Source organism: Bos indicus, chromosome 3, assembly GCF_029378745.1.
Source record: "Bos indicus isolate NIAB-ARS_2022 breed Sahiwal x Tharparkar chromosome 3, NIAB-ARS_B.indTharparkar_mat_pri_1.0, whole genome shotgun sequence".
Lineage (NCBI taxonomy): Eukaryota > Metazoa > Chordata > Mammalia > Artiodactyla > Bovidae > Bos > Bos indicus.
This window is the reverse complement of record NC_091762.1, coordinates 10,840,701-10,853,179: the sequence shown is the minus strand read 5'-3', so window position 1 is coordinate 10,853,179 and position 12,479 is coordinate 10,840,701. Positions and strand designations below refer to the sequence as shown.

The 12,479-nt window shown below is 40.4% G+C and overlaps 1 protein-coding gene across 2 annotated transcripts in view; it reads right to left on the bottom strand.

The window, feature by feature from the left end:
• Positions 1–12,479, bottom strand: part of IFI16 (interferon gamma inducible protein 16) — a 46,931-nt gene that overhangs the window by 17,298 nt on the left and 17,154 nt on the right. For both annotated transcript variants that reach the window (XM_070783907.1, XM_019988414.2), the window contains exons 2-6: positions 10,493–10,777; positions 9,456–9,583; positions 6,685–6,846; positions 5,035–5,202; positions 580–774 (exon numbers count right to left, since the gene is read on the bottom strand). In XM_070783907.1, coding sequence (XP_070640008.1) covers positions 580–774; positions 5,035–5,202; positions 6,685–6,846; positions 9,456–9,583; positions 10,493–10,757 — 918 coding nt within the window. In that variant the 5' untranslated portion in view covers positions 10,758–10,777. The remainder of the gene's footprint in view (positions 1–579; positions 775–5,034; positions 5,203–6,684; positions 6,847–9,455; positions 9,584–10,492; positions 10,778–12,479) is intronic.

The following is a 12,479-nucleotide window of genomic DNA, read 5'->3' as shown; positions in this document are numbered from 1 at the left end:
AACAAATTGATATTCTTTGTATATACATAACAAAAGATACAATGAGAAAGTCTATTTACCAAAAGAGAGCATTTGATAGAGGGGAGATTTCAGACAGTTAACATTAATTATCTTTGTCCATGTATCTTCATTCCCGAAACTTCTGCATCCTAATATGGATGATATTATTTCCAAAAGAAAAAGACAATAGTGCTGTGTTTCTATGTTTCTCTACCCTATTGCACCCTAAATTCTCTCTTTCATAGTGAGAAAACTATAAGGAAACTTTCTCTCTTTCATAGTATTGAAGGAAACACAAAAATAAAATTAAACAAATTACTAATTATACCCACTACTGAAGAGGAATGATTTAGGTGCACACTCGGCCATAGATTATCCTAAAGCAAAGCACAGCATAGTGAGATTCAGAATTTGAATGCCAGTAGGATCTCAAAGTACACACTCAGTAACAACATGTGTGACCTAATTAATAAAGAATTGGATACTGTAAGGGATTAGCGAGAAGTTCTTTTATAGTTCTATTGGTCCCTGTCATTATATTGTAGGAAGAGGGAAATACTGAAAATGAGAATCTGGTACCTTAGTTGAGGAACTGCTGGATGTAGTTGGTGGCAGCTTCTGAGGAGTCTGGAGGCAATTCTCAGTTGGGATTGTGCTGTATGCTGGAATTCCCAGAACCTGACTCTGCTCCAGGGATAGTTTCATCCTGGGGTCAGCAGTTCTAGTGGTCATGTCTTCTATTTTTCCAACTGAAAGATGTGCATTTTCTTCTTTCTGGTTAATGATTTTCAATATCATATGAACAATAATGTTTCTCTCTTACCCTCCATCTTTCTCTGTATCTGTCTGTCTTTCTCTGTCACAGACACCACAGTATCCACACTCTGCCAATTTTCTCTGGAATAATAAATTTCTCTGGAATAAGAGCACATCTTCTGACACTCCCAATACCTCCCCAGCTTTGCCCCTCACTAGGATTGCAAACTTCTCTCTGCAATGTTAAAACTCAGGTAATTGCAATGTCATTGGTCTGTTTTGGAATTCTGGCTCTACCTCTGTTGCAACTTTACTAAGACAACACTTGAAATTCTATCAGGTTATAATGGTCTCGGAACAACATAGGCTGCATTCATGAACATTTTTACTCATTAAGTCTTTCATTACCTCATGTATTTACCAAATAAGCAAAATGGTTTCTATCCTCTGCTCTTCAAATCTAGGAAACCCAGGTCTCCATTCATTTCAATGCTCTGTTTGTCAACATACCAGAGATATTACCTCAAATTCATAAACCCTTAGGAGGGATTCTGTTGTCTGCCTAGTCTCTATCAGGCAACCAAATCTTTCATCGCTATGAACAATGCACAAACCCATTTGCAATTTCACCCAGGGTACAGACCCATACATATACAATTTTAGTACTTGAATTTTTACAATTGTTTAAGCCAGGGCAGGAAGTGTTTATGAAATAATGTATCTTGACCATCTCTGGTTTTACCCATGAAAGACTATTTCTAACATTCTACAGTATAGAGGGCTTCACCAGTGCCTCAGTGGTAAAGAATCTGCCTGAAATGCAGGAGTTGCAGGAGACGCAGGTTCTATCCCTGGGTCAGGAAGATCCCCTGGAGGAGGGCATGGCAACCCATTCCAGTATTCTTGCCTAGAGAATCCCATGGACAGAGGAGCCTGGCAGGCTAGAGTCCATGGGGTCGCAAAGCGTTGGACATGACTGAAGCGACTTAACATGCACAGTGTAGAATTGCCACAGTTCTTACCACTTCGAGCATCCATTTAACCAATTCATAAAGTACCAGTTGCTGATAAAACTTTAGATGAGGGACCTGATTAAAATGACTGTCTCTGACATGTAGCTTCTTGATTAGGATACTCTCTCACCTCCCTTGTCACCTCATTTCTCATTAGAAGGCTTGAGAGCCTAGGATATGAAAACAAATCTGAGACATAACATTATCTGATATAAATTTTTAGAGGTAAATTTCAGATATTGAAGCAGTCTATGCTCTGACTGTGGGAGCAATATATGCTGTTAAATGCTCACGTTTTAGAATTCAGTTAAGCTAGATTTGAATCCTGGAGAAGGCAATGGCACCCTACTCTAGTACTCTTGCCTGGAAAATCCCATGGACGGAGGAGCCTGGTAGGCTGAGGTCCATGGGGTCGCTAAAAGTCGGGCACGACTGAACGACTTCACTTTCACTTTTCACTTTCATGCATTGGAGAAGGAAATGGCAACCCACTCCAGTGTTCTTGCCTGGAGAATCCCAGGAACAGAGGAGCCTAGTGGGCTGCAGTCTACGGGGTCGCACAAAGTCGGACACGACTGAAGTGACTTAGCAGCAGCAGCAGCAGCAGATTTGAATCCTGGCTCTAATATTTATTTTCTGCATGACTTAGGAGAAGATTTTTAACCCTAGGAACTTCAGCATTTTCATATGTCAAGTGGGATTAACAATAGCATCCTCAGGAGGTGTTATGAAGAATAATGAGATAATGTACACAAAGAACCCATATCTTAAAAGTCTAGCACCATTGAGTGTATTTCATACATAGAAATATCACTGCATTATTATTTTACAGTAGACACAGGGAGTTTCTATTTCTGCTCTGATCCACAGATGTTTCATGCTTAATTCTGGTCTTCTCAATGGAAATCCCAGATAGAGGTGGTATTGGAAGGACTTTATTAAAGAAACTTTTCTATTCACCTCTGCTGCTACTGCTAAGTCACGTCCAGGCAAGAGTACTGGAGTGGGGTGCCATTGCCTTCTCCGCTATTCACCTCTACTACTAATTTAATCACATTGACAAGAGCATCATGATTGGTTTTCACAATCAGTTAAACAAAAACTTCCATCATAGAAGCAGGATTTAGATCCCTAAAATATACTATTTGGGTGGATAGTATTTAAAAATAGTAATGGATTTTTTTCCCTTGTCTTGTATCCTTCACAACTCCACCTGGTTCTTAAATCATGCCAATATGTGGTATTTGCTTTCAGGGAGACACCGCAGTAGGAATCAAAGAAAATATTGGTCTGCTTCTGTCTCTGAATCCCAAACATAGCCTGCATATCACAGAAAAAAATAGTTGGGAAACCCTATGATGAGGGAGCAAGGCTTTCCTGCTCTTTCCCAGCAGAATGGCCAGATCCTTTTTGTTTCATGCCTCCTATTGAAGTGACTGGGCCCCAAAGGAGAAATGATTGCAAGGTGTTTTTAGGTGTATGAGGCCAAGGGGATAGATGGGCCTCTCTGGGATTCCTATGCTCCCGGGAATTTGGGGGGCAGCAGAATGATTCATATGAAAGTAGAAATGACTATTTCACAAATTTAGGCAGGTGGGACCTTAGAAAGTGTCAATTCTAAGCCTGTATGCATAGAAAAGCAGAGTTGACTTGTGATGTACATGCATCTTATTGTCACAAGCAGACTGACAGCGGGTCTGAGGTTTCAATGACTAGACCAAGGCCATCTGGACCTAGAGGCAAACAGGCACAGATTACTAGCTCTATCCCATAAATAAAGCAAAGAGAGACTACATGAGGCATTACTAATTATCAGAGTTAACAGTAATAAAAACCATAACATGATAAAACTTGAACAACTATGTCAAAAGAAATGTCTTCAACTGCTATGCTTGGATTCGTATAGCGGGCTTCAGCCTGGGCAGCCTGGAACTTGGGTGACAAAATATTTTCGTGATTTAAATGCTGCTTTGGCCTATTCCTCCGGTCACTTGGTTATTTGCTGCAGGAATAGGTGTTGTACCCCAGTGTGATGGTAACCACAGGGTCATATCAGGACAGAATAAAGGCAGGCGAGGATAGGAGTTGATGCACATGTGTGAGCGCGCTCACTTTTCCATCCTGATCTGGTCTTATCCTGGGAATAGGGCACTTTGAATGAAAAACGCTGCCTGCTGTATCAGTAAACTGAGGATGTTGTGGCCATCAAGCCATCGCATTACAGCTGCCCGCACTATAAGCCCTGAGGGAACTCAGGATAGAAGCAAAATGCCCTCCAGCAAGCAGTCAACTGCTTCAGCCAATCCTGACGGTGTCCCCTCAGGAGACTCAGGGTAAGGAAGCACAAGATACTGTCCCCAGATAGCTGAACTTTATAGCAAAGGGATTATTTCAGTGAGCCCAGACCCTTGCATCTTTCTGTATATAAAAATGTGTTAAATTTCTTGAGACATCAGGTTCTCTTTACAAACAGTAACATTTGATGTTCTGACTGCCTGGTCTTTGTTACAAGATTCCTGTATAACCTGCCTCCCCGCCCTTGCTTCTTCAGAGCAGCTCTCTCAGAGCTATCTGAGAATCCGTGTCCTCATCTTAAGTCCTCATATTTGTCTGCTGAATAAAACAACTCTTAACTTTTAGATTGTGCATTTTTTCAGTTGACAGGCACCTTATAATTTATATTATAGTCCAGTAACAAATAAAAATGTACATTTATTATAGTTTCAGTAAGTGCTAAAAAAGAGAAAGTAAACTGACCTTTGAAAGCAAACAAGAGGAATACCTAATATATTCTGAGAGTGGGCAGGTATCAGCAGGGACTTGCCCTAGGAAGAGATTAAAGTTTGCAACTCAAGACAAGTGATTTCAAACACGGAAAGTGTCTATGTCAAAACATCTGACCTGAGAAGGAGCACCGGACTTTGAAAATAAACCCTGCCATGTGGTCAGTGAGCAAACGGGAAGAGGGCCGAAGGAAAGTGGAATGTATGAAGTAAAGACACGCTCATTTTGACTTGTTTAGTCATCTTTCCCTCCTCTTTCTATTCAATACAAGACAGTAAACCTCTCAAAATTGGAGGTTTCATGAACTCATGCTTTGGTAAATAGCCAAATTAACAAGGAGTTAGAATAGAGTGGGATCACAGACTAAACACTGATAAATGAAGGAGAAATTATAATCAATGAATAAATGGGAAATTCGATGATGATAATTCTTGTACTTATGTTGTAAGAAGTACAAGGAATGGGATCAAAAAGCCAGTACCTTGATTGAGAAATTGCTGAATTCTTTTGGTAGAACAATTGGAGTCCTCTGGTCACTGCTCACAGTTGGGTACAAGCTGGTTGCTGAAGTTCCTGGAAGCTGACTCTGGTTATAAGGTATAATCTTCCTTTTTACGTCCTTAGGTTTGGTGGCTGTGTCACTTTTTTTCTAGATAAAAATAGATTTTTTTTCTTAGTTCTTGAAAATGACTTTCAAAATCACAGAGAATACAGCATCCTTTGTCTTTTTAAATGTTCAATCTGAACTTTTCAATTTTTTCTGGACTAATAGCACATATTCAGATACCTGTATTACTTATCCTTTACCTACCTCAACTATGATTACAAATTTCACTCTCCAAATACTAAAAGCTCAGACAAAATTTCATTGGTTTGGGGATGGAATCTGGATCCTACATCTGATGTGAACAGGCCAAAGCAAGTAGATAACCTTCCCTGGCTATAAGAGAAGCAAATCTCAGCCCAAAGTTGGCTGCACTTAAGGATGTCTGTTAACTATGACTTTTTCATCAAGAAAAGACACAAGTGGGTTTCTAATATCCATTCTATAGGCTTCTACAAACCTACTGATCTTCTGAGGAAGATTACTAGGAGAAATATGGACTCTTGTGACTAATAAGAACAATGACAACAACCACAACAAAACCACAAATTTAAAGTCCCCTTATCTAGTTCTGTCTTCAAGTGGAATGTGTGGGGTGGTGGTGAAGATATAGACTGAGTTAGAGGGCAACTTGGGTCTTGGGTAAGAAACTGTGTTAGAGATTGTGGTTTAAATCTTGCCCTTGCCTACCCTTGACACTTATCTTGGGGGAATCTTTTCCTTCCCATTCATCTCAGACACATGCTCCGTAGTTCCAGGTTTCATGTAACCCAGAGCAAAATAAAAAGCAGGTTGGGATAGAGGTTGATGCCTACAGCTGTGGACTCACTTTCCCACCCCTGTCTTGTATTCCTTTTTGATAGAGTATCTATACTCCAAGATCATTGTCCAGAAGAGAAGAAAAACAAATTTATTACAGTTGTGATACATACTATAAAGGAATAGTAAAGGATTCTGTAATGGCAATAAAAAATGAGACTATCTATAAGTTTTGGGGAGGGTTGTCTCAGTGAGGACATGCTGAGGAAGGAATTCAGGCTGGTACCTGATGGTTGAATTAATTTAGCCATTAAAGCAACATGAATCACGAATGCAAATCAAGGAATTAGCCTGTGTGCAAATACCTGACATGGGAAGGAGCATAGAGTGCTGAGAACTAATCTAGAGGTGCAGTTAAGAGAAAAGAGGTGAAAGGAAACAGAAATGTTGGGGATAAACATACCCTTATATTCCTGTCTAATTGCCTGGCCACCTCCATAGGCCTGTCACATTTGTAAGGTCAGCAATTATTCATAAATGTAAAAATGTCCAAAAGTCCAAGGACTTAGAATACACTGAGGCCTCAACATTTTTTTAATTCATTGATTTAATTGGCCTCAATATTTTATTTGATAAGTTTTTGGGTGATTTGATTGCATAAAGAAGTTTGTATCTAGGAAAGGAATACTGAGAGATTCTTTCGGGGTAATGAGTATTCTTATAATATGTTGTAGGGAGGGACATGTATTAGGAACAGGAAAATGGTACCTTGGTTGAGGAACTGCTGGATGGCTTTGATGGAGGCATTTGAGGAGTCTGAAGAAGGCCCTTAGTTGACTCTATGCTCATTACTGATGATCCTGGAAGCTGACTCTGCTCCTCGGTTAGCTTCCTCCTCTTAGATTCATTAGTTTTAGTGGTTTTCTTTTTCTGAAAGTAGGATTTCCCCTGTCTGGTTAGTAGTTTTCAATGAGAAATGAAATACATCTTCACTACTGAGAAAATCAACTTTTTATTACTAGATTCTAGTTGTATTCATTCTAGTTAATCTCATTCTCTGTTGCCCATTTCTCCTCCTGCCCTCAATCTTTCCCAGCATCAGGGTCTTTTCCAAAGAGTCAGCTCTTTGCATCAGGTAGCCAAAGTATTGGAGCTTCAGCTTTAGCGTCAGTCCTTCCAATTAATTTTCAGGGTTGACTTCATTTAAGATTGACTAGTTTGACCTCTTTGCTGTCCAAGGGACTCTCAAAAGTCTTCTTCAGCACCACAATTTCAAAGCATCAGTTCTTCAGCACTCAGACATCTTTGTGGTCCAACTCTCACATCTGTAGATGACTACTGGAAAAACCATAGGTTTGACTATAAGGACCTTTGTCGGCAAAGTGATGTCTTGGCTTTTTAATAGGCTATCTAGAAGGCGATGGCACCCCACTCCAGTACTCTTGCCTGGAAAACCCCATGGACGGAGGAGCCTGGTGGGCTGCAGTCCATGGGGTCGCTGAGGGTTGGACACGACTGAGCGACTTCACTTTCACTTTTCAGTTTCATGCATTGGAGAAGGAAATGGCAACCCACTCCAGTGATCTTGCCTAGAGAATCCCAGGGACGGCGGAGCCTGGTGGGCTGCCATCTATGGGGTCGCACAGAGTTGGACACGACTGAAGCAACTTAGCAGCAGCAGCAGCGGGTTTGTCATAGCTTTTCTTCCAAGGAACAAGCATCTTTTAATTTCATGGTTATGGTCACCATCCATAGTGACTTTGGCACCCAAGAAAATAAAGTCTGCCACTGTTTCCACTTTTTCCCCATCTATTTGCCATGAAGTGATGGGACAGGATGCCATGATCTTCATTTTCTGAATGTTGAGCTTTAAGCCAACTTTTTCACTCTCCTCTTTCACTTTCATCAAGAGACTCCTTAGTTCCTCTTCACTTTCTGCCAAAAGGGTGATGTCATCTGCATATCTGAAGTTATTTGTTTCTCCTGGCAATCTTGATTCCATCTTGTGCTTCATCCAACCGGCATTCCGCATGATTTACTTTGCATATAAGTTAAATAAGTAGGGTGACAACATACAGCCTTGTGGTTCTCCTTTCCCAAATTTGAACCAGCCCCTTGTTCCATGTCCAGTTCTAACTATTGTTTCTTTTCCTTCATACAGTTTTCTCAGGAGGCAGGTAATGTGGTCTGGTATTCCCATCTCACTAAGAATATTCCACAGTTTGTTATGATTCACACAGTCAAAGTTGGGGAGGGCTGGCAGTGACAGAGAGGGATGGCATGCATGTACAGCAAGGGCTGTGGGACAAGGACTTCCCAGGTGGCACAGTGGAAAGAATCCGCCTGCCAATCCAGGAGATGCAGAAGACACGGTTTCAATTGCTGGGTCAAGAAGATCCCCTGGAGAAGGAAATGGCAAGTCACTCCAGTATTCTTGCCTGGAGAACCCCATGTACTAAGAAGCCTAGTGGGCTACAGTCCATAGGGCCACAAAGAGTTGGACACGACTGAGTGACTGAGCATGCACACAAAGGCTTTAGCATAGTCAGTGAAGCACAGTTCAAAGTTTAAAGTGTTAATCACTCAGTCATGTCCAACTTTTGTTGACCCCATGGACTGTAGCCCACCAGGCTCCTTTGTCCATGGGATTCTCTGGGCAAGAATACAGAAGTGGTTTGCCACTCTCTTCTCCAGAAAATTGTCCCAACTCAGGAATCAAACTCAGGTCTCCTGCATTGCAGGCAGATTCTTTACCATCTGAGATGTTTCTTTTTATTAGAATTCTCTTGCTTTTTCTATGATCCAGCAGTATTTGGCAATTTGATCTTTGGTTCCTCTGAATTTTCTAAATCTGCTTTGTACATCTGGAAGTTCTTGGTTCACATACTGCTGAAGCCTAGCTTGAAGGATTTTGAGCATAATCTTGGAAGCATGTGAAGTGAGTGCAATTGTACAGTAATTTGAACATTCTTTGGCATTACCTTTATTTCAGATTGGAATGAAAACTGACCTTTTCCAGTCCTTTGGCCACTGCAGAGTTTTCCAAATTTGCTGGCCTAATGAGTGCTGCATTTTAACAGCATCTTCTTTAAGGATTTGAAATAACTCAGCTGGAATTCCATCAACTCCTAGCTTTGGTCATAATAAGGCTTCCTAAGCCCTCTTGACTTCACACTTCAGGATGTCTCACTCTAGGTGAGTGACCATACCATCGTGGTTATCTGGGTAAGCTTTGGCAAACTTTGGTAAACTGTTTTCCTAATATGATTGCTGTTTTAATATACTTCTAGAAGAGGAGTAATGATTCCATATTTCCATCAATCAGAATTATATTATATAAGTTAAAGTGCACAGTAGTTCAGAAACATAGTGGGTAGTCACTACCTATTAATTTACTGACTCTGAAACTCATTTTCACTTTGCCCCGGTTCCCCTTTTCTCTGATTCTTCTATTTACATTGAGAAATGAATAAAGAACTAAGAGCTCATTAAAAAAAGCCATAGTAAAAACTCCTTCTGTGGAACCTTAGCCATCCTACCTTCACAGGTGTATCCTTGACTGATTCGGATCCCAAAGCTTCATTTGCAGTGGATGTGGATTGCCCAAGACTGGACGTATTCTGGTTTTGTGCTGGAGTTGCTCCTTTTGCCTTGTTTTTCTTTATAACTGATGTCATAAAAGAGAACATGGTAAATCCAAAGAAGCTGGTCGAGATACATGAAGCACCTTCAACAGTGTTTCCTCTCAGTTCCTGCTGGTGGATCTTGGTATGGCTGTATCTACCTCTACTGCATTAGCCTCACTTGGCCAAAGGTGGCCAAAAGTAGCAACATAGATACAGATTCTGTCTCAAACATCCTCAGTGGTTTCCTTTCTTGTCCCCTGTACAACAAGCATATTCATCCTATCCTCTGGACTCATCTATCTCAGTCAAATCCTTTTACAACTCTCATATTCTTTATCTTCCTCTTAATAAACTAAACTTTCATGATGCTAGTCATGGGTCAACACCTATAGAAGATCTATTTGAATTACTGAAACCAAAGAAGGAAAATGTAGTCTAACTTGTGATGGGACAAAATGGTGATACTGGATTCCACTTTTTCAAATATGTTTTCTAATCTGGTGGTTTTATAAGAGGTGAGTTCTTCACATCTCTGAGAGGTAGGTTTTTGCTTAAGTACTGTTTCATATTTATTTCTAGAAAGTATAAAAATGATGAAGTAAATGTGATGATAGAGCATGCATATTAACTGATTTAAATACTTCAAAAACCTACATGTTCTAACTTTGTTTCTTCATTGTCTAAACTTTCTAATGCATGGAAGCCTCAGACTTTCTCATCAACTCTTAGTATTTTCTTTGCCCACACCCCCAAAATACACCCTCTAAAACACATCAGATCTCTTTGTAGGAAACACATCCTCTAAGTTGTTAATTCTTGGCATCTAAAATGCTACCATTGTCATGGCTGCTGAGTCTCAAGTTGGGAAAGAGAGGTCTAAACTTTGACCAATTCAAGGTCAAAGTTGAGGTCAGTGAGAGAGAGTGAGAAATAAGGGTTCTTCCAGTTACCTTTTAACTTCTCCTTTCTAAGAACTTTGGCAAGGTCTTTAATTTCATCTATTTCTTTGACCAACTCTATTAGCTTGTCAACACAGTCAGGCCCTCGGAACTTCAATTCCATCAAGTCAGCAATTTTAACTCTGTCGTATTCATCTTGCATTTTTCTAGTCAGTTTTAAATCGTGGGCCAGTAAAGACTTAATCATGTTAAAACATTTGTCATTGATGTGCTGAAATCCTTTTAGCAGGACAATTTTCTTGTAGTCATTCCCCATCTCTCAAATTAGGGATGTGCCTACAAGAGAAAAATAACATATAGTGTTATACCTTTATATAGACCACAAACTGGAGTGGAGGGATGGTTTCAGGATGATCTGAGCACATTACACTTATTGTGCACTTTGTTTCTATTATTATTATGCTGTGATATATAACGAAATAATTATATAATTCACCATAATGCAGAATCAGTGGGAGAACTGAGCTTGTTTTCCTGCAACTAACTGGGGATTCCCAGGTGGTGCTAGTGGGGATTCCCAGGTGGTGCTACAAATGCAGGAGACATAAGAGATATGGGTTCAGTCTCTGGGTTAGGAAGATCCCCTGGAGGATGGCATGGCAACCCACTCCAGTGTTCTTGCCTGGAGAATCCCATGGACAGAGGAGCCTGGTGGGCTATGGTCCATAGGGTTGTAAAGAGTCAGACATGACTAAAGCAACTTAGCACATTAGTACATAGATAGTCCCATTTGGAAGTGATGAGAAACAGTGACACTCAGAGTGTGTTGCTTATTCTCAGTCTACTCTGTAATCTCATTTTGGTTCTGGTCACTGTAGAAAACTCTGCTCCACAAAGATAGGATGTTGAAAATGGAAGCAGGCTTTTCAATGCTTTTGAGGCAATCTCCAGATATTCCACCAGAATGTATGGAGATTTGAAGTTTGGAGAAGGGCATGGCAACCCACTCCAGTAGACAATTCAGTCTGGATTAGGTACCAGAGTGACTCATTAATCCTAACAATAGTGCATCAATATCTTCTGCTATTTCATCAGCTCATCCAGTTATGATACTAGCTGAAAGAAGAACACGTGTCCCCTTTTGAACTGCAGCCTCTCCTAAAAGTTCACAACAAATGTCTTTAGCAGCAGGCAGGATCAACTCTTCACCAATAATACAGTAAAGGGCTTCTTAGCTTTAGCAGTGTGGTTAGCCACTATAGCTTTAGCAATGTGGTTAGCCACTAAGAATGATCTTCTCAGTTCAGACATATTTGATGAAGTGCTGGCCTACAAAAATTGTTTCTTTTCTTTGTGTAATATGTTTTTCTTTTGAAAAAATCCAAAGGCGATGTTTAATGCAGGGTGTTTTTTCTCTATGTTGCAAGGAAGTTTTAAAGGTTTCATGGCTTCGTTGGATAGTTAGTCACCACATATTATACAAAGCAGGCTTGGAGAATGTGAATTACCTGTGCAATGAGCTTGTAATTTAAGATGACTTGGTACTTTCTTTTAAATCCAGTTTTCTTTCTGCCTACAATCTTAAGATTCTTCTGCTGTCTCATCATTGGGTCTTTCCAACTTTTCAAAGGGGCTCTCCAGTGACATTTGTATTTCAATCATTTTGGCAAGGGTTAACTTATGGACTTACAAAAATTGTGACCAAGACTAGCACACAGTGAGGAAAAGAGACCTGGTTGGTAGTGGTAAATAAAATACTGGGCAGGCCACATGAGGACTAAAAGAAGTGTTGAATTCTGACTTAAAGTACATCAACTCACTTACCACTATAAAACCTGCCACCAGATGCAGCTTGTCTTTTGCCATTCACTAAAAGGGTTTTGATACGTCTGCAAGCAATTGATTTATTATGGTCTCTGTGCAGTCAAACCTCTCTGCTAAAGATAGTCTGCATTTGCAGCCGCTCTGCAGCACTAGTGTCACCATCTCAGCTCCACCTCAGATCATCAGGCGTTAGAGTCTCATGAGGAAAACACAA